Below are 27659 nucleotides of genomic sequence, written 5' to 3'. Positions count from 1 at the left end.
TTGTTGTCTGCTTTTCTCTGTTTTTGTTGAGGGCAGAATGTAATAGGCATATGTTAATTGACTCCAAATTTATAGATACCATAGTTTTTTTTTCATAAAAAGAAGTTAACTTCTTTGTTTCTCTGGAATATGCACTTCGTTTTTATGGAATAAATGGAAATCATGCGCGGAACGGGATCATCATGTGAAAAATTTAATCTCACTAAACGGTTAGTTTTACAAGGCGGATTAGAAATCCGAACCGTTAAAAGTGCAGTAGTTCAGTTCGCGAATGCGATATACTCCATTGCGTCATGAGTTTGATCACAGATTACTACTACTAAACCGAACGTCAGTTACTTAGCAGCAAGTAGACAACCACATGAGCAGACAGGTCAGACAGCAGACATCATTTCAGTTTCCATATCTACGGCAATTTAAATAAAACGTTTCTTTTTTTTATAGAAAAAAAACACCATATTAATCCACGAATAATTTGAACAACTTTATTTTCATAATGTTATATGAAAAGTTAACTGAATTTGATAAAATAACTTTTGACAGAAGCGTCGTTAGACAAGAATATCTATTAACTTACAATGAAATGGTTCTTTCTGTAAAAAATGGGAATTTTAAAAACCACGTTGGATATTCGTCAATTAAATTTGCTTTTATAACATGACTCCGACAAATTTTTAAAGATTTTTTTTCAGTATTATAGTAATTTGCTCATTCAGTCGAACAAATACAAACATACATGTACAAATTTCCATGTGTCGATGGTGAACAATTGACTCGGATGACACTCGGCCAATGTCGGATTTCTACAAAATTTATCGAATGTTAGTGAAATTTTTTTTTGATCACGCCTCATATTTTGTTTATATACTTCTTATTTTTTATTTTCCACTTTCAATGACGCCATCTAGTTAAGCGGAAACGATGAAGATTGATTACCATTCAATTTTACTTCAGGGCTCGCGTTACATCTAGTTAAAAACTCGATTTCAGTCATAGTCTTATTTCATAAACGGTTTCTACTCGAGTATATCGCATTCTAGCAGTGCTTTTATCAAGAAATCCTTAATCAAATTCTTACCTTTCAAAGCTACGCCAAAGTTTCGGCTTGTTAGTTCAATAGCTGCTTTTCTTTTATCACATTTTTAAAGCTGCCTTTTCTTTAAAAAAGTACGCAAAACAATTCCCCCATTTAAAATGAATCATTCATCACGTGTTTTTATTTGACCGACCTGTTAATTCGCCACAATTGTACTTGAGATAGACTGCTAATGCTGTACATGGTATCAATGTTGATGTAAGTACCATCATCATCTTCATCAAAAAACTCTTCATCAAAAACTCGTGAGTTGAACCGAAGCGTGCCAAACCAGGGATAAGTGGAGTTACGGATTGACTGACCAATCGATTGGTAAGTAAAAAGTTATTTCACCTCTTAAACTTTTTGAATGAAGCCTGTTTATTGGTATTGGGTACAAATGTGATAGAGGGTTGAAGACTGTATTTCAAAAATGTTCAATTTTTTGCCTCTATCATGACATAAAAAACATGAAATGCGGTAGGTTTGAGAAAGTCTTCAAAATGATCGAGAGGCGTCCATTGATTTACTTAACTGCTATATTCGCTCAAAATTATCGTGGGTACAAATATGATAGTTGGGTCCCGAAAGATAAGATGGGTCCCTGAAGAAAATTTTTTAGGCCTTAAAATCTTCGAAAACCTGATTCGCATTTCTTTACTTGTGTTTTTGAAGTTTGCTCAAAAAATGCAGGGCCCATCTATCATACTTGATTTTTCTTGGGACCCAACTATCATATTTGTACTTCATCGTGATTTGGGACCCCTCTGTCACACCTGTTTTTCATCTAATTCTCAAGATTGTAGTTTTGTGGGTCGTCTAATTTCCGTTTTTTATCGTCGTCTAATTTACTTGTCTAATTTCCTAGACCCCAATATTCGATTCTACTGGACTGATTAGGCTTTATACTTTTTCAGCATACGTTGTTATAAATCGATAATCGTTTTTTCCAAAAATTGGGCCTTCCGTTAATGTTATACGGCCCAAAAAATGCAAAATAATATTAAGAAGTATTCGATTCTACTTTTGGGCCGTATAACGGTTGGCCCAATTTTTGGAAAAACGATTATCGATTTATAATAACGTATGCTGAAAAAGTATAAAGCCTAATCAGTCCAGTAGAATTGAATATTGGGGTCAAGCAAATTGGACGATGATCAAACACGGAATTTAGCTACAATCATGGTTTGTGAGTCGTCTAAATTCCGTTTTTTTATCATCGTCTATTTCGCTAGTCTAATTGCCTAGAACCTAATATTATACTGATTTATAACACCCCAATATTTGCGAGATGAAGCGTGTTTATTTGCAAGATGAAGCGTGTCTAATTTCCTAGAACCCAATATTCAATTCTACTGGACTGATGAGGCTTTATACTTTTTCAGCATACGTTGTTATAAATCGATAATCGTTTTTCCAAAAATTGGGCTTTCCGTTATACGGCCCAAAAATGCAAAATCGCACGTCAAATTTTTTATTAACCAAAATAACTGTGACGATCGCGTCCAGACAAATCGGCCAAAAAGAATTCAGCCAATGTGAAATTCAGACAATTCAGCCAAAAGTATGCACAAAATTCAGCCAGAGACAATTCAGCCAAAATAGTGACCGCCGCAGTCGCGCCAACGTGTTGCGAGCTTACCAACAGAGGGTAGGACTCAATACGAAATTTAGAGAAGGTTATCGAGAAATAACTCTAATTCCGATTTTTTCTTTCGAATGTAGCTTTTTGTTAAACTGGTTGAATGGTCTCAGGCTGAATTGTCTATGCGCCGTGACAAAATATAAAACGCAAAACAAATAATATTCAACCGTTTTAAGTTTTTATTGAGAGTTTGGGGCGTTAGGGGGCGGGCCAAAACTGAGCAATTTCTATCACTATTTAGTTGGTCTTTTGGTACTACTATGATAGACAGGTCGCGCATGCATTTCGCATGGTATAATTTTGACCAATTATTTTGTATAAATTATTCATTTCAAAAATTTAGCAAAATATGTTCAGTCTGGAACTTTTCAGATTCAAAATAATAATTAATTCATTGCTTATATCAAGAAAATTGCTCGTATATGTTTATCTTATAGTTTAACAAACATTATTGGGTTACCTTATTTGTCATCAAAACTCATTTATTTTTTAATTTTTTGCGTTTTTTTAATTTTCCACCTTAAAATGGTGAGGAGGAAATTTTATTAAGTAACTAAATATAAAATTTGTTTGAAAATATACTGCGACATCTTTTTGAATGACAAAATCAAAATTATTAAAGGATTTGAGAGCTCTAGGTGTGTTATGCTACAGAGACCTGGTTATTTTCAAGAGATTATCATAGTAGTACCGGTCATGTGATAAAATAGCAATGTTTTTGGTCATGTTTGTATTTTCCGGCGAAATGAGCTTTGGTATAATGAGCATTTCCAACTTTTGTCTCGGCTGGTTTCATTTTTAACCAATCAGAATCGAGCATATTGATCTCATTTATTCCCGTTTTCAAAATTGTCAATATTATCTATTGTTAAAATTGTCAAAATCATCTAAATTATTTATTTTGGGCCGTATAAAGAAACAGACCCCACAAATTGAAGCTCAAATTGAATGAGTGGCTAGAAAATGGGAAGTAGGCTATAGTTTTATTTTTAGATTTTGTAGAAGTAAATCAGGGAATAATTCCTTAAGCTCGAAGCCTGAATGTTCCGACTGCCTTATAGGGTCTATGGAGTAGTGTTCGCTTTAAAAAATAGATAATTTTTTCAATATTGAAACGTTCGAAATTTTTTTAAGATATTTTGAAAATTTTGAAAATACAGAAAAACACACCCGAATACAAAATTTCTCCCCATTTTTAATATTGGGAACAATAAGGTTAAAAAATTGGATCAATATTACAAATAAAGGCAGATTTTTAATATGAGGTAGGTTAAAATAAAGTATTTTTTGATTTTTTTTGCCTCTAACGGTTCTTTTTCTTCAATTTTTTCTACCATTACGTTCAAACAAAATTCACATATTTGAGTCTAAGTGCGTCTTGAATTGTCATGTGATTTGCATGTTCCACTTTCAAGGTTAGGCAATGCTCTGGATTTTAGCTAATTTTACATAGGGAAAAATATAGCGTTTGCTTCTTTTTCACACCATCCCAATTATTGGTAAGTGTATTCATTTAGTGGGGATATAACCGAAAGGCCATATGCAAAATATAACATTTTTGGATTTTTTCCAGTTTTCTCACCCCTCGTAAAGTTACAACTTAAAACTGTTCAAAATTTGTTCACAAGACATTTTGCTGGTAAGAATTGTGGTAAGAATTTGTTCACCTGCTTGCGTTGCGCTGACACGTTTTAATACAGTATATAAAATAGAAACTCATTTTTGATAGACTTCAAATACTAAATTTCAGAAAAAAATCAAAGATGGGAAACTGTATAAGAGCCTCAATTTTTACTTAACATAGCGAGTGGGGGTGAGGATGAAAATTGTTTTTTAATTTTCATCAATTAGTTTCATTTGAACCACTTTTTAAACATTTGCTTCAAGAATTTGTCTGCTTTGCATACTGCCCTGTCTGTTTACTAAAGTGCCAAAAATAAATGCCAAAAATAAAATTCTGTCTGAACTACAAGAACTGTCTGAACGTTCGCTGAACGGTGGAGATGGTGATGGAATCCAACCGTTGTCATGGTGTCAACCATTGTCTGCAGGAAGTTGGTGAGATCTTCGTAGCTTCTGTTGTGTCGTAGAGTCGGGCGATTGATGCTGTCTAGTCGTCGAAGGAAGGATGTCACTGTCTTCGTCGGGTTTTCAAGATCATTTTCCAGGCGTTGGAGTGCTGATTTGTACATTGATCGCGGATGAAAGATTAATTATCTTCGAAGACAAGTTGATGTAGATGAGTCAGCTTCTCCGATTGGGACATGTCCGTGTTTTTGATTGTCGTGTTGAAGAGTCCGATCCAATCTAACCAATGTTGCGGGTTTCTGTCGAAATCAAATGGCTTGACAATTGGGACTGATTTCCTGAAAGTCTTTGACATATTTTGCTGATTGCTGAAGTCGGGTTGCATTGCTCCTTGCGTGGGTGTGACGTGTTGAGTTGCTATGAAAGCTGGTAAGGTCTGATATGATCTGTGTTGATATCCATGCTGAGATGAGGATTGTTGGCTGAATACTGGCTGGGTCATTTGTTTAGGCTGATGCTGACGGCAGCTGATTATATCGTTCGTTAATGTTGCTTGGGCTAGTTGCACTAATGTTAGGATGGTTGTCGATGCGTGTCCTGAGTTGGTCATATGCACTTCCTGATGTGGTCTTATGAGGGCTGTGTTCTTTCTAAATATTGGGTCGGCTGGCTTCTGGTCCATGTCCTTGTTACCTAAGCTCTGCTGTCGAAAATAGGCTGTAGGGATGGCTGAGTTGACTGCAATGTCGATTCAATTACGGGGTTCGTAAGTGTCGCTTGATACCTTTTGGAATTGATTGGGGGTAGTGCTGCGGGGGGGGGGGGTAGTGTGTTATGTGTTCGAAGATATGTGTCTGAAGGCGCTGAACTGGTTGTGAAAAATTGGGCGTTGACTGGGAACTGAAAATCTGCATGAATGGAGGTGGTGAGTTGTGCTGACATGAAGGTCGTCTGTTGCTGGTGTATAATGATGATAAGTATGGAATTGCCGTGCTGTCAGTTGGAAATCAATACCGATTTTGGGGGCATCGATGAAAGCAGAAAAACTAGTGCTGAAGAGTTTAGTAATTGTGTCCTTGCAGGTTCCGTCTGTCTTTTGTGAAATTAAATTTGAGTTTCGAAGTTGAGGCCGTGCTGTATTCCATGAAGTAGAGCTTCTGGGCTGCGAGAATATTGCTTCAAACGTTTTGACTTATCAACTTTAGGTTGCGGTTTTAATGCGGTGTCTTGATTTCGGCTGCTGTGGAGTTGTGTTCCATTAGCGGGCTGTTGGGAGTCGAAAAATGATGTACGGCATCCTGTGGGGGCATGAAATACCTCATCGTAATCGTTGGTCAATAATGATGATTAAGTGTTGACTGCGGGTGAGATTGTCATTGCTGCTCCGGAGAGCGTGGAAAGAATGTTGAGGATGGTGAAGGTAAATGGCAAGGAGACGAAGTTTGCTGTTGTATGGGCTGCTCGTTTTTAAGTTGATCGGAGTCCCTGTTGGATCCTTGTATAGAGTGATGTAGCAACTTGAAGGTTCGGTTCGTTGCTCATGGCGTTGCGAATCGTAATGTGCGAAGAAGCGTTGCTGTTCAGTCGTGAAAAATTGAGAAAGCTGAAGAGGAGGTTAGAAGAGACTTATCGTATCATTTTTAGTGCATCTGCACCTTTCTTTAGTAAAATTTCTCTTAACTTTCTGTTTTGTTGAGACGAACTTATAATTTTGTTTTGGTTCATATTTTCGGTGCTCATTAGTGTACGAATCTCATCGTTCATAGGCGCAATTATCGCTTTCAATATATTCAGCTCTGAAATAATGTCGATGGCGGCACGGCTTGCAATAATTTTTATTGATTGTAGAACAAAGGCTGCATTTTTTTCGACTAATTGCAGCTTGTTATCATAAAAGTTATCTCTTGAATTTTGCACAATAGTTTTAGACTAACTCTTTTGCTTGCTACGTGTAACAGGCATTTTAAAGGCGTAAAAGATATCACGACTTGCAATAAATTAATTGATTGTAAACACAAAGACTGCGTTTCTCTTTCATCTAAATGCAGCTTGTTGTCATAAGAGTTATCTCTCGTGTTTTGTACAAAAATTTAAGCTTTACTTTTTTGCTAACTAAGTGTAACCGGCATTTTAAAGGCGTAACAGAAGCAGAAGGCCCTAAAATTTGACTGGGAAACTATTGCACTCACAGCGGATTATTTGCGATTTTAGTTTGAAGAAAAAAAAATTGATCAAGCAAAACAAAATCAGATTTGACCAAAATGAGGCTAAATAAAAGTGTAAGATTGAAAAAAAAATTTGGGGGCCATAATGTCCCGGTAGGCATGAGAACTGCGAAGGGCACAATGAAGGAAAGTGCGGGACAGTAAACCGTACCCAGTAAACCGTAAACCGTGGGTATTGTGACTTTTTAAAAGTTTTTTTTTAAAATTTTGTGAGTAATGTTTTTGAGAAGTGCGTCGAAGTGGAGGGAACGTCTATGCTCAGGGTGGTTTTTTTTCAGTTAATTTTCACAATTAAAAAAAAAACTTTTGCTGGTTTTTTTTTATCATTTGAAAGATATTTTTGGTGCTCAAGTGTAGAGATTTTGGGGCTAAAATTATTTTTGGTGCTCAAGTGTGCTCAAATTACCTGGTACTGATTTTTCGTAAAGTTATGGGGGTTTAAAAATTGCTATTTTGGCCAATCTGGGATAATTAAAGCGCGATTTATTGTGTTTTTATAACAAGCTAAAGTTAGGGATTATTGCGTTTCAAATTAAATCAGGGCAGGTTATTTGGCCTTATTATAAGAATATCAGACGCTTAATGCGTCTTTTTAAATTTTATTAGCGTGTGCGGGATGAATTGAAGAAAAAAATATAAAATTTATTACTTTTTTCGATCGTTTCGACCTAAAAACTTTTAGCACCAAAAAATGCAGTCGAACCTTCAGAGCTTTGATCTGATATACAAGCAGTCTTCTTATGCTCTAATTTTGAGGTATTTTAGCCAGGAAAAAATTGCATTTAGCCTGTGCCATTTTGTTATTTTCAAAACGCTAAAATTATTTTGTTAGCAAAAATTGTCATCGTATAACCTATCATGACTAGCCTTAGATCTTAGGGCAACTTTTGTTGATTGAATTTCTTTTTTGTTTTTCATGTTCTAATTGCATTTCAGTTTTTTTTTCGCGGCTCCAACGTGAATTATGCAGTACAATTCCAGGGGCCAAATTAAAAAATTGAGTTGCCGCTGAGACAATTGGACCAGTTGTAAATCTGTTCATTTTTTGTATAGTTTTGTCCACTCATTGAAGACCATTTTCATTGTAGACATTTGATACCAAATTCACAGCAGCTGAACAAACTGAAAAGGCAGTTCTGTCTGTAAAGCTACAGCACGCTGTTTTCCAGGTGGCTCAAAAGACTGCACCAATAGAAATGAAGTGGAATGACTCATAAAACGTTAGACAAATTTTATTGGGTGTCTGGATATTTAGCGCCAAAGGTTACAATAGTTCCTGGTCGTTCTCCTTGTATATAGATTATTTCGCATAACCATTTTCTGTTCATTCTCATTTGAACCAAGGACTGTTTTTGGTCAAAATAAGAACCGTAAATACGCAAAATGACTTTTTTAAAAATGATATATTGGGGCTTAATGCTAAGATAGCTACAACATGCAGATTTGGCACATGCAGACCACACCAAAGATTAAAATACATTGAATGCTGAAAGGCTTGACAAAAGCAAGACGGGTAAATTAGTAATTTAAATTCAAAATACACTTCATGAATGATTTGATTACAAGAAGCATTCATTTTGAGGGAATAGTTTCAGTCAGATCTGAACATAGGATATAAAAAACCCTCCTCGCTATTGAGAAATGGTTGAAAGAGGTTATTCATCACGTTATTTTAATCAACAACATACGAACCAACTCCTCGGCCGTTAAAAATAAAGAAAAGTTAAAGCTAGAATCTCCCATGTTTTTTTTCCTTTTTTTTTCTATTTGTTCACACTTTCTGGCCTCATGTCAATTACTAATTGTCTTATGATGCAGAAAAACAATAATCATTCGAAAATTAGCCACATGTTGCTCATATAACTGCAATCTTTAATTCCCTAAAATTTGGCTTCTTTGAATGTTCGTTCATGTTGTACCAACACGTTTTTAGCATAATTGGTTTTCAAGTAATTTGGGGAGTCAACCAGCGGGATATCAAAAATTAATTAATCCTTCATTAAATAACAGAAGGTTAACCTCAGTGTTAGTGTTAAAACAACTGGGTTTCAGTTTCATTTTTATTAATTATCATTTCATCCTGTAAGTTTTTAAAGCCTGAAATTTTTCCTCTTTCTTCACTTACTTTCGAAAATATATATAATTGGGGTGAGTTTTTCTTGAGGCCATTTTCGGTGGTGTGACAGGTATTTTATCCCCCTTCCAATTGTGTAACCGACCGAGTTTTTCAAAAAATTTCAGCGAGTTAAAAAAAAAAACAGAGATGAATTTCTACGATCATCTTATCAAGGACAACTTTTTCAAATTTCTACAAAGTTTATATAACTTGCTGTACATATAGCTCAGAACTTTCCGGCTAAATTGTTCCTTGCAAGATATTTTTTCGTTTCCAAATTTTTATTATAAATTTTTGATTTAAGGAAGATATATAGCTTTCAGAAAATCCCACACACGCCTCATTTGATCATTTTCTCAACGAAAGTTTTTGCAGAGCTTGGAAATTAAAATGCTGAGCTTGAAAATAAAAAATGACAAATTCTCGGGATAAATCAAAATGTATAGTGATTGTAAACTCACCCCCGCTTCAAACTTAAAAAAAATAGACTGTTTTTCGGTAAAATATAATTAGGATCTAATCCAAAATATAGTCACTTCCGAAGGAAGAAACAGTTTTCAAAAACATGCTTGATTTTGAAACTGAAAGCTATATAAAAGAAAGCTATCTAGCCAGCTTTTTATATCATGCTTTTCGCAAGATTGTAGTGATTCAAAAATTTTTCAGATTGAATTTCTAATTTTTATATAGTCTTCATTTTTTGATATATCCTCGTTTTGTTTTGATTATGTTTTGATGTTTTTCGAAAAAGGTAGACAAAGAGGATACTCCATATAAATCTAACGGTTCAATGCCTCAGTAATTCAGTAAAAAATTAGTAATATTCTGCTAGATTGGTTATCTTTATCGTTTAATCATAATTTCAGGTAAAAAAAAATCAGTAATATTCGACTAGATTGGCTATCTTTATCGTTTAAGCATAATTTGAGGTCGCATATTTCTTTCGCTTAGACGGGCTACATGCGTTCTCGCTTTTTTGGCAAAAAAAGGTTGTGATAAAGGCCTTTAGGTCGTGAGAGGGACCTTCAAAATTTCTCTGAAATCCTGCCCTCGTTTAAACGCTAAAAAAGGATCAGAGATGTTGAAAGGATCCTATATAAAACATAATCAGCTTGCAAAAAAATGTTAATGTGTTTACAAATTTTGCAAAGATTTTTCCTAAACAATAATTAAGAGTTCTTATATGTGTATGAAATTCAAATTTACTAGTATATAAAACCAATCGATACTCCAATTTTATAATGTAATATAATATTTTATAATATAACCAGTTTTTATATCATGGTTATTCAAAGGTTTCAAGGTTTTCAGATTGAAGTATTTAACTTGATTCGATCTGTTTTTCGACATATCTTCTTTTTGTTTGATTTTCTTATGCAGAAGGTTATTTTGCGAATATTTTCCTTTTTATGTATGGACGCTCCGTGTGAATCTAACGCTAGCATGCCTCGATTCTAAAAGTTAGAAATAAAGCAATGTTTGACCGTATTGGGTATCTTTGAAAAAAGTTTTGATCTCGCATTCTTCTCGCGCTAAAGAGTTGCTTTTTGAGCTCGAAGTTTCTTTGGTTCAAATTTTTTAAGAATGTCAGGAAAATATTTGCTCGGGTTGCTTTTATCTATTCAGACTAATTTTACAAAATTCTGGTCCCTCGGGGGATCGATCTTTTGATCTGCAATGGACCAGCCGGGTGTGCACGCCACTAAAGTAATATGATACGAGTCTGTCTAACCTTCTCTTTTTTATAATTTACGTGTGGTGAATTAACCCCCCCTACAAAATCATTCCAAAATTCCAAATTGAATTGAGGCAGCTAATTGGTTTTATTAGTTTCATGCACGACTCAAATTTTAACCTTTAAATTTTGATACAATCAGCTTAGAACTTATAGTTTTGCCCATTTTTTCATAATTCACCAAAAACGATTCGAGACCAATTAAATGGCAGTCCGAACATTCAGGGTTTCGCCCTGATACGAGCAGTCTTGTTTGTTGTATACAAAAGCAGGATTTTTTCGAGGAGAAGTGAAAAAACCTCTAAACTTCTCGTCAAATGAATTGAAGTTTGTTCCTTTACTTCCGATAGTCGTACTCACCCTGTATTAATTTAAATTAAATCACCCTGTAAGAAGCTTCACATAGGTTTTTCGTCAGTGAGAGAGAGAGTTTTTTGGAATTACATTTTAGGAACACAATTAAGGGGCTTCAACAGAATTAAAATGAAGCCAAGTTTCGAGCAGATATATTTTTGGACACCCTCAAGTGCTTGCTGAAACTCACTCACGAATAAATTTCTAATTTCAGTGCAAAATATAGGACGATTGGACTGAAATTTTCATAGTAACGCCATTTGTTAAAAAAACCGCGGTTAAAGTTTTCGTTTGTTCATTTTGGCCTGATATTAGAGAAATCGTACTACTTTAAGGCCTAAGTTGGCTTTCCATTTGTTACATTTGTAAGATTGTGGGAATCTGAAAATTTTGATACTGGGGTTGATATTGAATTTTTTGTTCCGACTTTTGAAGAAAACGGAATATTTATGCTCGGTGTGGTTTTTTATTCAGTCAATTTTCGCCGATCAAAATAATATTTTTATGCCCCATTGAAGATATTCGACTTTTTGGGTTCAAATTTAAAAAGATATTTTACCTCCAATTTTTTTGTAAAGTTCTGGGGGCTTGAAAATTGCCAAATTAGCGATCTTCTGGACTAAATTATGCGCGCTTTGATTCATAATGCTGAGAGCGTAACGCAGCGTTTTTACCATAAACTATTCGATATGAATTAAGGGACTGTCGGAACATTCAGGGCTTTTGATCTGACACACCAGCAGTCTGGTTTGCTTTTTGAAGTCTATTTGATATATTCTTGTTTTTTTTTCCAGTTTTTAATAGGAAAGATATGTTTCGGGGTACAATTAATTTATTTTGAAAACTGCATGGTTTAACTGGATCAGTTACCCGTTCCATTTATTATGTCTAGTTCCAAAAATAGTTTGTTAACAACGAAGCATTAATTAAATAAGTTAGTTACACTTTATATTTAAAAAAACAACGATTTGAGGTCGCATACTTTGCACCCATATACCCCATTATAACTCTTTTTAATCTTTTTCACTGACTTGGTGAAAATATAGAATTTCCAAACAAGTTCTCAATGTTGAAAAAATATCTGTTTGATATTATCCTTTTTAGTTCAAGTGTACAGTTACTCCTCCTATATATTCATTGCGAGTGAAAATTTTTTAATATAGTTTAATATTGCTGGTGTTTTTTTCTAAGCTAGTTTTTAATCTTTTTGCCGCGCGCTCAAAAAAAGAAAAATTAGTTCAAAAGTCAAAATAAAAAACGTTTTTGTCCCAAATAACATTGGTCGGTACGAACTTCTATGCTACTTGCAAATTGAGCGAATATGGTTAATTCTATGTTATACTTGCCGCCCTGACCACGCAAATGATCCCCTTTTGCTAATATTTTATACAGGCGCCAATATATATTAAAGGGTTGAAAGAAGGCAGAAAAATTCGAGGAAGTGCGTGCCGAAAACGCAATTTTGCCGGCGGCGCAGATTTTTTCGCAAAATTAGCGTCTTTTTAGTTTTTTTTCGGAGAGCTCTAAAAACCAAAAAAATGCCTTGTTTTTTGAATATCATACCACTACCCATCAATCGAGAATATTGTTGGCCCGCGCCTGCTTCATACTAACAAATTCTTCGAGACTTTTGAGCTTCTATGCGCAAAATTTGACATCACTGGTATTGCAAACTTTCTGTTTGTAGTTTTTTGAACCTCATTTTGTCAAGACTTTCATGATGTGCATACAAAACTGGAATTTAATAATTCTTTTCTGCACGCATTAGTCATTTCAGTTTCGCAATTTTTTATACACCCATTTCTTGTTAAGAAAATCTATCAAAGTGAAAATTTGTTCAATGTTTGGTTTCAGGACATGGAACATTTTTATGTTCTTTTGAATATTTTCTATCAAAAATGGTTCTTCGACCAGAGACTTCATAGCAAAAGTCGAAATTTTATAAAAGCTCAATTATTTAACTACGAAGAGTTAAGTAATTTTTGTTTCAAAAAAGATGTTTTACAGTTTTAGATAATTAAGGGAACCAATAAGCAATAAACAAGCAGTAACTTAAATTCGCTTAAACTGCCTTGACCCCCACTTTGTAATCAAACCAACGATCAATCTGTCTGAACAAAGAACAAAGTTCATTGGCTCTTTTTATGCATCTATTAAAACGTGATTTGATTGTGATAAACATTAAGTTAGATAATAAAAGGTACTTGAGTTTAAGTTACTGGTATTAGCTTAGCTTGGTGTGTTGTTACGTAAGGCAACATACCTGATAATCAAAGTAAGCGGTGTCTAAAATTAGACATATCAATCAACTCGTCAACACCTAACTCGACGATCAGCAGATATTAAGATTGTTGCAAGATTGTTTGAGTGGATTTCATTTAGCCCTGGATTTAAACGTTATTTCATTGAGTATTTAATAAGCCTGAAAACTGGTTTAAAACCATTGACTTTGAAGACTAACTCGTTCCTTATAATCCACTTGATTATGAACTTTTTTCATGTCAGAACTTTATCCATGTAGTTGTAATCTATAGCCTTTTAGTCTTTGCCGAATTTACTTAAACTAGGTTATTCAAAGTAATTTATCGCCCTTGTTATCGATTCTTCCGCTACATCAGATGATCCATAGGTGTCAAATCAAAACTATGTTTCAAAGTCATTGTATCAGTGTCTGTATCTATCTTTGTACTTATTGACTGATTGTGTTTTGACATTCTATTTACATCGTTCTAAATTGAGTGACCTCGTTTTTCGTTATTGCTGAAGTTTAATATTACAGTGACATCCCGTTCAGAAAAATTACATGATCTATATTTGGTCTCAGACAACAGTCGTAAATTTTAACTCGTAAAACGACATGTCCCAGTTTTAAGAAGACAGTTTAGCCCAATTCGGGGCTGACTTATTAACCGCAGATATAAAAGTTCCTTTTTTCTGATTTGTATACTCAGACATCCTTTTGACACGTGACAAGAACAACCAACCCATTCCATGGCCCGAATCAATGATCAAAAAGGTGAGCTTTGAGGTCAAATTAGAGTTCAAAGTTACCCAAGGTCAATTTACCAGACTGATGTATATGTAAATGGTATCATCGCGTCTCTTTAACGGTCGCCATCTCTTTGATTTTGAAATCAAATGCCCAATATTTCATCACTGAACTGGGTTACTTAACCAAAACAAAGTTATCTTTTCAAAGAATATTTTTCTAAAAGTAGACCAGTTGCAACTTTTCAGGGCTTACAACTTGATAGTAAAATAACTGGACCAATCCGTTTATTCTTTATTTTGATAAAAGAAACTTGTAGAAACAAATTGTCATTATTTGGCCTGAAACAGAATTAGCCTCTGCACCCTAAAGAATTTAGAGGTAAGTTTTCTGCGGACAATTTAATTTTGCTCCGTTTCATATATGATCATCGTTTATTAGTATTGGGGTATTCTTCAATTTCATAGGCTTAGATTTTTCTTCATTAGGCTTAGCTTTTTCTTCAAAAAATTTTGTCACCTTTTTTTTTTACAACTTTGGCAGTCTTCAAAATGAGTTTTAAATCCATTTTTAAATCCATTTTCAAATCCATTTTTAGTCGTAAATCGTATCATCGTCTAGCATTAAAATTGAACGCAAAATTCAAATACTGAAAATAAAATCATTATACGCAGAAATTTGATACCAATCATAATTTTGACTAACATTTCACAATTTGAGCGGCAATCAGTGTTCGATTTGAGCCATTAAAGGTCAGGGAGTCTGATCTCATTTTATATGTGTTAATGAATTTCATTTGATTGCTGATTGCATAGTTTCTCAATTTCTAAGTTTTCTCGGATCAATTTGCTCTTACGTATTTTCAAAAATGAAGCTATTAAAATTATGCTAGTCGATACATTTTCATGCTTTCAAACTTTTATAATTGTCGAGCTTTAAGCTAGTCGAGCGGTCGCCAATTTTCCAAATGAGAATTGAATGACTAGCGTTTTTTAAAACCCCAATACCAACAGCTTTTTTGTTGCAGAAACGTTAACCTGGTAATACTAACAAGATTGTTTCCCGGGTGTCTAACATTTTTTACATTCAACATTTTGTAAATGAAAATAGTCGATTTTTTTAAAATCAAATACACTACGAGGCCAAACTGTGCACTGGATAGGCGCACAATTTTGTGTCTGTATGTTCCTGGTTTCCAGAGACAGTCTTTAAACATGTTAAAATTTTGTCGGAACGATCAAAGACAGTGAAAGAACAAAAGAAGAACACAGGGAGTGTCCTTATTGCGAAACATTTTACAAAAACACAGTTTGACCTCGTAATGTACCCTCTTACCCAGCATCAGTAGTGGATTTAAGGGGAAAACGGTGAGTGGACACCCTTCTTCAAGAATTCGACCCCCTGGCTACCCAAAAGGTCCTTTTTTAGTACTATCTTAAAAACTCCATTTTTCGCAAAAAGTTTTTTTTTAAAAACAAGATATTCTTTTTACTCATATACTCAGATATACTTGTTTTTATTTATACTTTAGTTTTGAGGGTAAAATATACTTTTTTGCGGGTTAGCGCGCGCCAAAAAACGCGAGTTTTTTGGCGAAAACTGTCTGAAAACCTCTTTTTACCTTTTTTCGTGGAAAAATGGCCGAAACGTTGTCTTTTTTGGTGTTTTGGGAGAACTCGTAAGTTCAATTTGGTAGACCAAAAAAAATGTTTATTTTGCATTTATTATCATTTCAAGGCCTATAGATATTTAACATATGATAAATATTTTCCCTAGCAAAAACTAGTATAATATAATAAATTGTTTTCGGGCATTTCCATTGTGGGTAGTTGAAAAATTTACAAACCACTCCAACAATGTTACTTCCTAGGAGAGCACCATTGGACCTACAGGTCCGTTCACAGGTGTCTCAGAACGGAAATTCATTTGGAAAGTGTTTGATATTCGGTGAGAAATAAATTTTCAATGCTTGAATTTAAATTATGTGACTACTTAGATTTCGCTTTTGAGTGTTTTTTTTGCCCGAAAACGTGAAAAAGTAGCATTGCTAGAAAAAATGACGAAAAATAATCAAGGATCTTACTGAAATAATAGAGATTATTTTTTAAAAGCTCCCCGTTATCCAGGATATAGCAGTATAAAAATTTATGAATGAATGAATTTACTTTCTTGAATATTTTTTTTCCAGAAAATTAGCCTGATAGCTTAGGATAATGTATAGCATTTTTTAGCCTAACAACAATTGACTTACGTAATTCTTATGAAGTTTACTCCGATGTTATTTCGATGTGATTTTGGCTTAAAGATACGGCGGTTTGTTGAAAATCCGCCATAAAAGGACTTATAATAAAAAAAAACTTCGTTTACTTAGAACTTGTTCAAATTTAAAAAATTTACCTCACTTTAAATTTCATTAAAGTTTTTTTTGCGGTTTTTAGCTTCGCGCTACCTGATCTACTTGAGGTTGCTCACCTTGTATCTATGAACCTCTCTAGGGGCTTATTACTATCTTCGAATTTCGATTTTTTTATTTTTCCGATTTCTTTGTATTTGCTCGTTTTTAAATTTTTTTTAAATTGTATTCGGGCGTGTTTTAGGTTTCTTAAGACTTTGTATTCGGGTGTGTTTTAGTTTTTTTGTGTGTCCCACGCAAAATCAGCTACAACAATTAATAATCGGAGTGACTTGAGTGATAAATAATATAAAAGCCTTGTCAATCGTGATTCGAACGCCATTACAAAGTTTTTCAAAAAGTTTTAATGTCGAGAAAAATCGGTTCTAATTTTGAGCTAGTAACGCAATCGAGTAACGCTGGTTATATGGAAATTTACTGTTTCTTAAAAAAACTTGATTTATATGTAAAAAAAATAGTTTTAGATGCTTCAATTAGCGTTTGTTTTGCACAAAAGTTTTTTTTTATAAAAGCTTTAAATCATTGTGCAAAAAAATTGAAAGTTTTTTTTTCATTTCTTTTTGCTTTTTATTTGTTTTTTTGAAGGCAGTGAGTGTTTGTCTATCATGCTTAATTCTCTAATTTTCTACATAATCGTGACACTAATTTGAAGAAACTTAAACAAAAACCTTTTGTCAGTTTTTTCATGAATATGGCCGGAAAGTTATGTGGTACTTTCTCAGCAACCGGCCATTTTTGTTATTGATTCAGTTTAATCTTCACGAACTTGCTAACGTTAACCAAATTATCTTACAGCAATAATGAATTTGTGTTGAAAATTACTTTCTTAGCAGAGAGTGAATGACTTCCTTTAGCGGTACAATAGTCAGAATAGCAGAAATCTCATAGTTTGTCAATATTTCATTAAGCAAAAACTATTCGAGACCAGCTTATAGACAGTCAGATTATTCAGGGTTTTGCCGTGATACAAGCAGTGTTTTATCTTAGGTTCGGCAAAGGCTTCAAATAAGTGGTTCGAACAATCATTAAAGTTTAATTGGATAAAAATAAAAGCATAGGTTGAACATCTCCAAACAAAATTACCCAAGAAAAATAAGACTGCTCGTATCAGGGCGAAGCCCTGAATTTTCCCACTGCCCTTCGAGAGGTCTATGGAGCAGTAAAAACATGAAATAATTAAATGTAATAAAATAAAACGAAGTATTTTTTTTTATTTGAGATTTTTTTGTGAAAATCATCCGCCCACACGCCATATAAAGTACAAAATGATAGATTTTGCTCCCAGTAAGAAATCAATTATGGCCAATTTGGAACGATTTCTAAGACGCATTAATTCTCCGCTTAAGCGTTAATAGCGCGAACTATATCGCGCGTTAATAGTCCCAAATTGGTCAAAATGTCTATCTTTATACCCATAATTTTACAAAAAACAATCACAATTACAAAAAACCTACCCCGAGCTCAAATATTCCGTTACTTTCGTTACGAAAGTCGGAACAGTAACTTGCCATTTATTCATGAGCGATTCGCAGATGAAAAAATTCAACTGAATAAAAAGGGTGTATAACAAAAGATCTCACGAATCTTCGATTTTTTCAAAATCCAGAACTAGGCGTCAAACAGAAGATAGTATTGTCCTATTAAGAATTCCGATCCTCAGGTTGTCTCAGAGCGATTGGCGTTCTCAATCGGGCGATGTTCACTTCCTATTTTAACCTAACTAAACTAATGTCTCTTTCTGCTGCGCTCGCTTTTGAGTCGTTTCGTATGAGGGCAAGTAGTAGTTACTCGTCTCGTGACTCGGATTCTTGTCGTTTTATTTCATGTTTACTCGGCTCAAATCTGTTAAAATAAGTAATATTATTAATACCAACCCAGTTATATTTTACTATTAAGTTAACGGCTTCAATTCAGTACCGAATTCACTTTGTGGAGTAAAATAGGTCTCCGATTCGCTTTGTTTTATCTCCCAAATCTAGAATTCTCTTTTATGTAGGAAATTTTGTGCCCCTGTTTTTCTGAAGATAACCGCATAATTTGTTGACATCTTAGACTTTGAAGCATTGCCATTTCACAGAATTCAGCCATCAAAACTAGCTGGCTAGTTATTTTGAAATAATTTTGCAGGCGAAAATTTACTGATCCTGTTTTATCTTTAAGCTCAAAAAGTGCCAAAATTTTCATAGTGTGAGTAACCATTATTTTCCAATATGCTGTTTAGGATATTCAAGGTTATTTTCTTAGTTCAATATAGTTTTTAGGATATTCAAGGTTATTTTTTTAAAGCCAAGTCAAAAATTCAAACTTTGATCCTAGAAACTTTGATGCGAGAATTGCGGGGTATAAACATACAGGTTCAAAGGTTGAACTTTAGCTTGACCGTAACGAAACCTGGTTTCCGCTCGAACCAAACCTCTCCTAGGACATTTGATTAAAATAAGATTTTTTGTGTTACTCCCTGCATTTTGATAACCCAGTACTAATAATAAACTGAAGTTTTCTCTGATAAAAGAAATAGATTCCGTTTAGAAAGAATTGTTTTTTTTTAAATAAGCTGAAGACTGATTTTGTCAAAATTTATCCGAATGATGATGATGATTCAACGTAATCGCAGCCAACCTTGAATATGAAATTCGATTCGAGAAATCAATTCCGTAAGAAAAAATTTGAAACAACCTTTTCATTTTAAAAAATCAATAATCAAAGTTGCTGCAATCTTATTCAGGTTTTGAACACGAATAAAAATCTAGGCATTGTTTTTGATATAGACATTTTAATTATCATCTTTTTCCTTATATGGCTGAGTTGTCAAGAGTCAAGTTGAAATAGCGATTTTGACCTTGAGGAGTTGAAAAAATACAACCAACAATATCCTTTTAAGGAAATTTTTATGTCATTTTTGTCCTGTAGTGCGACCATTTTGTTGCCTATTGATTTTTATGCTGTAAAATTGAAATTTTGAAAACATATTTACCATTTTAAGTTTATTCAGAAGTTGGATCAAATTAAGAAGGCGTAAATGTATCGATTCAGAATTTATAAAAGCGAAAGTTTTACTAGTTCTGTTACTTGACACAAAGACTCTTAAGTCTCTCTTAACGATTGATTGTGACTTTGAATTTATTTTATTTAGTAAAATTATCACCTGACAAACCGATACGCATTTGCCTTTATGTGAAAATCATATCCTCCCACAAATCCGGAAGAAGTTGAAAAAAATTGGACCCAAAATGCCAATTCCGAAGGACGGTTTACAGCCCAATAATTCCCAGAAAACCCAAAAAGACGCTCGGCGCCTCGAAAAGAAAAATCGAAAGCCCGACTCTAGTGAGAAACCGGATCCGATGAGAAGACGAGCGAGCTCGGCTCCGGTGGGTGTTCATATCCCACGACAAGTTACGAACAACTCTCGAGCTAAAAAGGAGTGCCTTACTTCTAGTTGTGGAAAAAGTAAACACCGATCGGACAACCAGAAAAACTCCGAACAACAGTCATCCTCTAACAAGTAAGGAAGATTTCTTTTCTGGCTCTTTCAAGGGTCCTTGTAAAATGAATATTTTTCTTGTGAGTTGATGTTTCCTGTCAGAGAAATGTCTGCAGAATTTTAATATCGGTTAATGCCATTTAAATTTTTAAATCGAAAAATCAAAAGTTTTTGCTTCAGTGCCAACGAAGTTCTGCCAATTGCGATGCCAATACCGGTGGAATCATTGAATGGTGATCCGCCACATAGAGGCCAGGATGAAAGGGACGGAGGTAGTCCGGACTCTGCTATTTCTGCCTCTCCTGCAGACGGAGGAGAAAGAATAAATCGCCTTGTTGAGAAGCTAGAAGAGATCGCCAACCAGTATGAGAGGGTACGTATTGTTTGGGCCCTAGGAAATTAGACGACAAGAAATTAGACGACCGTAAAGAAACGGATTTAACGGACAACCAGTATTTACTCAGCCAAAAGTTAATTTAAGTCTGTCTAAACAAAATTCACGCAAAAGATAATTTAAGAGTGGTTCGCTCAGCTTATCGTGATCCAAAACGTCATTAAAACTCTGTATCTTTCGCGTATCAAAGAGATGTTTATATCAGAGAAATTTGAAATTTCTGAATAGTATAATGAGTTGATAAACGTTTTTTTGTATATTTATATAATTTAGTCAATTCAAACCAGAGCATGGTTGCAGTAAATAATCAATATGATTGTACGATTTAATTTAATATTATAATTCATCTTTTGATATTCAGGATTGCCAGCAAGAGTTCCAGCGATTGGCCAGTTATCTGGACTCGAACTTTGAAAACAGAGGAGTGGCCATGGACTTCGAGGCATTCCGAAGAATGATGGACCAGATTCTGGAGAACCCCTCCATCCGTGCTTCCCTCGAGACGCCAAACAGAAGGGTTCGTTAATACAAAATAAACTTAAACGAATTATTGTGCGTACAATATAGTTTGTTGGCAATATCCTTTTCGGTCAACGAGTCTGAACTTAAAATAACTTAAAGCTGCTTTTTTGGCTTTGCAAATCAATTTCGAACTCATTGCAGCAAGCAAAAACTGTGTCAAATTGTAATTAACCTGAAAATTTCCGCTTTTTGACCGACAAAATTATTCTGTCGACGATATTGCCAAAACTATACGTTGAGGCTACTATTTAGATGTTAAACTTACAATTAAATATGTAATTTATACATTAAATGAGGGATAAAAAAAAGAAACTTAAAAAATTATGCTAATTCATATAATTCGTAAAACAATTTTTCTCCGATACCACGTGGTTGCTTCAGATTGCAATAATTGACTTTGAGTCAAGCTTATATTGATAGACATCCAAGGAAAACTGTCTACTCTAGAAAACGTATATAAAACCTCAATATCTTCTGATAATAAACCAGCAGCGAAAATATTCAAACTAATTTTTCTCGAAACCGCAAAAGCCTTCAAAAAATTGTTTAGAAAATATTAGTTTTTCATTTTCGTGGATAGATGGAACAATAATGCTCTTTTTTAGCGAAAACGTACTCATTCGCTACCTAACGTGAGCTGGTTTCAACCAGTTGATGGTGGTCTTCACCAGGTGGGAAACTAACTTGACTACATTCTAGAATAGAGTTACTGAAGCTACTCTTCGTAGGTTTATTTAGTTGAACTATACATACTCTTACTAATTATAAAAACCGAATGAACTTTCGCATTAAACTTCCGCAACAGATTGGCTTACAACTAATTGACCTCAACGGAAAAGTTAGAAGAAATTGAAAACACACTTTTAGCTAAGCATTTTTGAACAAAGTTTTATTTACCATCTGAAAGCCAGTGATGCCTTGAACTCAAATTTAAAAAGATATTTTACCTGTGATTTTTTTTTGAAAAGTTATTGGGGTTTGAAAGGCAATTTAGCTAACTTGGGACAAGATTGAGTAAGCTGCTATTTAATCCGCTCATAAATTGTTCCAAATGGAATTGAGGCAAGATTTTGGGTGTTGCTAACACATAACTAGACGCTCAGAACTTCACTTTGGACTTGCATAGCGTTTTTGGCATTTTTAAAGAAAGTTCAATCATTTGTTTCAATGGATGTTTTCAAAAGCTGCTTCAAAGACATTGAAGGGAAGTTGGGACATTGAGGGCATTGCCCTGCTACCAACAGTTTAGGGTGCTTTTTTATTCAGTCAATTTACGACTTTTTAACTAAGCATTTTTGACAATTTTTTATACCACGTGAAAGATATTGTTGCCTAGAGCTCAAAATAAAAACACCGAGGCGAATCGGAGCTTCTCATCGTTTGCGATACAACTCATACATAAAAAACTTAAGAAAAAAAATGAAAAATTTTGAAAAAAATAGATCTACCTAAATTTAAATTTTCGTACATCTCGATAGAAGTTTATTCAAGGCAAACAAGCTAGACAATAGAGTATTAAATTATTAGCGGAGCAAAGCCCACGAAGAAAGAGGAAACAAAGCCGACAATTTCTGAGCAGATACAAATTGAGCCGGAAAAAATTAGGTCTATAAAAACAACTAAAACGTTTCAAATCCCCCTGAAACTACATTGAACAACACTTGCACTTGCAACTCACTACAAGGAAAATTGCTTGCCACATAAGAAAAATTTAAGCCATGGCAAATAAGCCGGCGAAAATTGAGCAGAAAAATGAAAGTCCCGACTATTCAACTTATACCGGAAAAAAATTCCAATTGCGTAGATACTCCCACAAGGTCTGGCCGGGACTCGAACCCCTAACCTAGAATTGCCAAGGTGACGTCGTTACTTCTAGACAAAGTGGGAACGAACCTGAAAAATGTTAAGCTTCACTGATAAAGCTAGTAAGAATAGCAAGTATTATTTGTAAGAAAAGTTGTTAACGGGAAAAAATGTCTGGTTCCCGATTATAAGACATTGCTTCCGCCAGTGTAAAAATATTTTAATTGTAATCATTTTGCACAAAGTTATAATGATTTGAATTTAGGGAATTTTTTGAGCACTATAATTCAAATTGGGATGTTCGTCCCCAGTTGACGTTATTTTGAAATGATAGATATTTGTTTGGGAAGAAAAAAGCACGATTCTAAAGCTTTTTCTATCTCCATGAGAGTGGTCGGAGCCAAGAAAAAAATATATTGAAGTTTTCAAATGCATAATTGAAATGATTAGAACCAATTCAGGTCTGAAAGTGCATAAGGGCAAAGAAACATTTTAAAGCTCTTCAACTTTGCTCAAAATAAATGAATTGTTTTTTTTTCAGGTTGTGTTCGTGCGACTGTTGAATTACTTCTATACGCAGCAGCTGGGCACAGCCGGACAGTTTGTGTCGAGGCTGTGGGGATTCGCCATTGAATACATCAACACCCTCTCTCCTTTTGCAATGCTATCAGAAAGGGTACGCACAAAAACCAGCCTCTGTATGAGAGAGCCAAAATTGCTCATATGTCACAAAAGCCAGCAGCTACTTTTGTATTTGAAAGTTATAAGCAGTAAGTAAAAAAGTCGAAGCTGCAGCGCAAGTGACATAAATTTTGGTTGGCTTGTTTTTTTTGGGTCTTTGGTCCACTTTTACTTCGGTTTTTCTATTGCTAGTGAGGAGCTCAGGTTTTTGTCGGACACAAAGCAGTTACCTAAATTTTTTATCATTTTATTTAAGCGATCGAAATGATCTTCAGAATGGAACATGAACGGTTTTTTTAAACCATTTTAAGATTGAGTAAAATTTCACTCTGATAGAAAAGAAATTTAGGACGGCAAAAATTTTCTTAAAGAACGTATTTGTTTTCAGACTTCATCCTCAGCCTTTGGTTTGAGCACCTCGTGCAATAACGATGAAGGCGACGACGAGCAATCCCGAAGTCGTCTCTCGTCAGTCGGCGCCCAATCAAGTGTCTCTTCGGAGCCAAACGACAACAGGTACAGCAGCACCTTCGAACTCGATTTAACTGCAGGGCCTTTGCGAAACTCTTCAGAAGCTGTTCCAGTCCCAGTTGGTTGTTCGAGTGAAGCGACTTGTTCGATTGAGACGCCAACTAATTTTCCGAAGAGAAAATTTGGCTGGACGACATCTTCCAGTTTCTCAAGTTCGGTTGACAAGGAAGAATATGACGATGAGTCACGAGAAGAGAATAATGAGTCACGATTTGAATCGGCAAATGACATCATTCAAAGAAGCCTCACGAGTAACAGTTCAACAGAGTTGTCTAGTTAGTACTTTTTCACTTTTAAGTTCTGAAAATTATTCCATTCTGGAATTTTTTATTTGGATATTCGACTCATATGGAATAAATTGAAGTTTTGAACATATCAGCGTGACGTTCAGATTGCATATTAAGCCTTACTTACTGTATTAAAAAAGGTTCAATTTTATTCAAACAGTTGCCATTTTTTAAGGGTCTGCTGGGATAGTTCGAAAAAGAACAAAAGAAAGGAGACCAATGAGCGAAGATGAACCGTCGTCATCGTCGGCATCCAATCAACATCAAGCAGTAGGTCGCCGAGAGTCAGATGTAGACTCCGCTTTTGGCGAAGAGAGTCTTCCAAGCGCGAGTCTTCCGAAGCACTCCGCTGTGATTCCTAATCATCCGGATCCAACGAGTGCGAATCGAAGAACGCGCAACGAGTCGGCATCGGTCACCTCGGTCGAAGACTTGAAACGAGAAGAAGAAGCAATTTTGGCACGAGCTCAAGCTCAAATGCAAGCACGAGGACGTCGAAGACAAGCGGGGTTTTTGGGGGGCTTGGGGGGACGACTTCTATCTTTCTCTGAAATTCTTCCCCAAACTGAGTCTCGACCCTACAGATCTTTTTCGATATCAACTGCAAGTCATTCCCGATTTTTCGAAGAAAGAAATGCAGACCGAACGCAAGGGTCAGAAGGAAGTTATAATGGTTTTTACACAACTTTCACTCTTTGTATTCTTGCAGCGATCTTCATTTCTAAGAAGTGATTTCCCCCAGTAAGTGACGAAAGTTACTATGAAAAGAGCATCTATCTAAGTTCGTAAAAAAACTTTGTAAAGATTTCTATTTGTAGTCAATGGAATCAATTGCAGTGCTAAAATTTGTAATTTGCCTTATTTGTCAGTAATGTAATCATTTATTTCTTGATTTTTTGGGTTCTCTGTTAACGTTGATTTGCTTTGATATGATGTTCATTTTTCATAGTTTAGCTTCAACTTTAAATCAGTGTTCATTTTCCGATAATTTGTTAAATTTAGTTCTATATATTTGTCCGAAAATAATTTAAAAAGAATCCATACTACTAGATTTTACATCGTACACAAATCAGTTCGGCAGCATCGTATAAGTAGAGAGTAGACGTAGTTCGCAATTATGGATACCAATTCTTTCCAGAAGTGTTAATTTCTCTATCGCTGGATTTGATGTGGAAGCAAACGGTCACAATAAAGTCATACTGGCCATGATTTGGATTCCAATAAAAAACGCAAGATTGTCGCAGTCTCGAGAACAACGTGTTTTGAGTTTTTGTTTGATTTTCATACTTTATTAGACAGACGGAAATTGATTAAAGGCAGTCCTCTGAGTTTTATTTTACTAAATTTTAACGTTATTTGATCGAGTAGTTAGCACTCATTTCGTTTTGCTGATTTTTAAAACCCAATTCCAACTTTTCATAACTAAATTTCGGGCAGAGAATGATTTTTCAAAATTAAGTTTTCTCTTGTATCTGAATTTTCTCTTTCTGATTTTCATTTAATAACACAACGCGGGTCGAAGTTCCCCATTATTATTTCAAACGCGGCGGGTGGAACACATGTCAGAGTTCGGCCGAATAGTCGATAAGGCCCTATGGTCGAATTCAAAGTCAAAACATTAAGACGAGTCGGTCGAAACATAATTTCAAACACAAAATCGAAACATAAAGTCGAGCATAAGATCGAAACATAAAGTGGATAAAAAATTACATCACAGTCGAACTCCTAGGTCGAAACGTTTTTTGCTCGATTGAATTTAGTCGAATTTTTTCGGTTGAACTTGGTCAAAGCATAAACAACTTGAGTCCAGTCGTTCGAAACATACCGAGCCTGGGTCGAGACGGTCGATACATAAAATTTTCCGGTCGAGTCGTTCGAAACAAATTGCAAACCTTGCCCCGGGAAGCGAGCTAGCAAGCATAATCGTATAATGAGATTCCGTTTTTTTGTTTTCCAGTGCCGTTTTTGGCCTAAGAGTACTTCTTGCCATTTTCGCTGGTATTTGCAAATTTCAACTTCGCCTCAGTGTAAATAACAGTAAATTAGTTTTGGCTTTGGCTCTATTTTTGGCTTTTTTACTCCCACTAACTATCTGCAATTTTTTAGAAGAAATATTTTGTTCTTACTGTCCGAGTGTTACTAAAAGTGGTAGGCAGACTGATTAGACCATAACAAACATGTTTTGTCCCCATACTTAACTTTGTAAAACTTTTCGTTGCACTATTTAAAACTGAAAATTTAAAGCTGAATATTTGGCAAACCCTAATTCTGACGGTTTAATTCGTATTCCGCAAAACAAAATGGCATTTTGGATGCCCGTCATCTAAAGCCGGTTATGTTTGATTTTTGCATCTTGAAACAAAATTGAATTTTCAAAAGCACATGAAACGTATTTTCAATTGAATTTTAGATCAAACTGAAATTTTGTACAAATGTAAAAAATAGAAAACCATTTTTTCTGGAAAAAATGACCTCTGCATATTAATTAGCAGCTATTACCTTATAATTTTTTTTGGTCCCCCTCAGTCTGTTTTTGGTTGAAAGCGAAATTTTCAAACTCCGGACTTAACAGTTTTCACATGTATACCTCTTCATATATTCCAGAAAAAGCAACTAGAAGTTAATTCTGATAGCTATAAGCAAAACTCAGTTGATGTTTTCTATATTTTGTTCTAATTATTTCAGTGTGATTTTGGATCATTAGGCCAAGATATTATGAATTAAAAAAATAAAGTGGCTTTTTTTCCTTGTCCCGCAAGTTTCAAAATTTTATAGATAGTTTTTCATGTCTGATTCAATGATGTGATTGTAACAAAATTTGGCATCCCGACTAATAAGACCATGACATGCTATTTTGCACACCAAACTTTGTTGATGTTTCACCATAGAATTGATGCTTATTATGGGTAAAAAAAAACAATAAAGTTTCAATATTATGCTAATCCCTTGATTTTTTTTGTGCTTGGGATGGATTTTTTCCAGACAAATTGCCACTTTTTAACTAGCAATTTTAAAGAATTTTTTAAAATCATTTGAAAGGTACTGTTATCCTGAGCTCAAAAGTTAAAAGCTGCTTCACCTGTGATTATGTAACGTAAAGTTATAGGGTTGTAAAGATGGCCAATTTGGGACATTTAGTGCGCGATATATTTCGTGCTATTAACGCGTAAGCGGAGATTCAATCCGTATTAGAAACCGTTCCAAATTGTATTGAAGCATCCTCTTTGGTCTATTTAAGAATTTGCTATATGCGAAATTTATCGTTTCGTATTTTATATAGCGCGTGGGGGGATAATTTTCAAAAAACATCACAAATATTATTTGAAGCTTTTCATCAATCATTTTATTTTAAATTACTTCAATCATTTTGTTTTAAA

The 27659-nt window shown here is 34.7% G+C and overlaps 1 protein-coding gene across 5 annotated transcripts; it reads left to right on the top strand.

Annotated features, from left to right (window-relative positions):
• LOC134846227 (uncharacterized) lies at positions 1 to 25295 on the top strand. 5 transcript variants are annotated; one of them, XM_063863492.1, is made up of 8 exons: positions 1 to 1408; positions 19714 to 20085; positions 20233 to 20437; positions 20820 to 20975; positions 21586 to 21651; positions 23325 to 23459; positions 23853 to 24270; positions 24458 to 25295. In XM_063863492.1, exons 2-8 carry the CDS (start codon positions 19811 to 19813, stop codon positions 25012 to 25014), a joined length of 1812 nt encoding a protein of 603 aa, XP_063719562.1. In that variant the 5' UTR covers positions 1 to 1408; positions 19714 to 19810; the 3' UTR covers positions 25015 to 25295. The 5 variants fall into 5 exon arrangements, with proteins under 5 accessions (XP_063719562.1, XP_063719563.1, XP_063719564.1 ...); XM_063863493.1 differs by lacking the exon at positions 1 to 1408 and adding an exon at positions 13385 to 14194; XM_063863494.1 differs by lacking the exon at positions 1 to 1408 and adding an exon at positions 13385 to 14548 and having other exon boundaries at positions 20245 to 20437.
• Positions 25296 to 27659: the final 2364 nt, after the last annotated feature.

Source organism: Symsagittifera roscoffensis, chromosome 5 (genome assembly GCF_963678635.1).
Source record: "Symsagittifera roscoffensis chromosome 5, txSymRosc1.1, whole genome shotgun sequence".
In the NCBI taxonomy this organism is placed as follows: domain Eukaryota; kingdom Metazoa; phylum Xenacoelomorpha; order Acoela; family Convolutidae; genus Symsagittifera; species Symsagittifera roscoffensis.
Note: the sequence above shows the minus strand (reverse complement) of the source record. Positions and strands in the feature narration are given on the sequence as shown.

Bases quoted from the DNA above. Each gene is read 5' to 3' on its own strand.
- LOC134846227 (XM_063863492.1), top strand. From the start codon at position 19,811: ATGCCAATTCCGAAGGACGGTTTACAGCCCAATAATTCCCAGAAAACC. The intron at 20,976-21,585 runs GTTCGTTAATAC...GCTCTTTTTTAG, and splicing joins TCGAGACGCCAAACAGAAGG to CGAAAACGTACTCATTCGCT. The intron at 23,460-23,852 runs GTACGCACAAAA...ATTTGTTTTCAG, and splicing joins TTGCAATGCTATCAGAAAGG to ACTTCATCCTCAGCCTTTGG.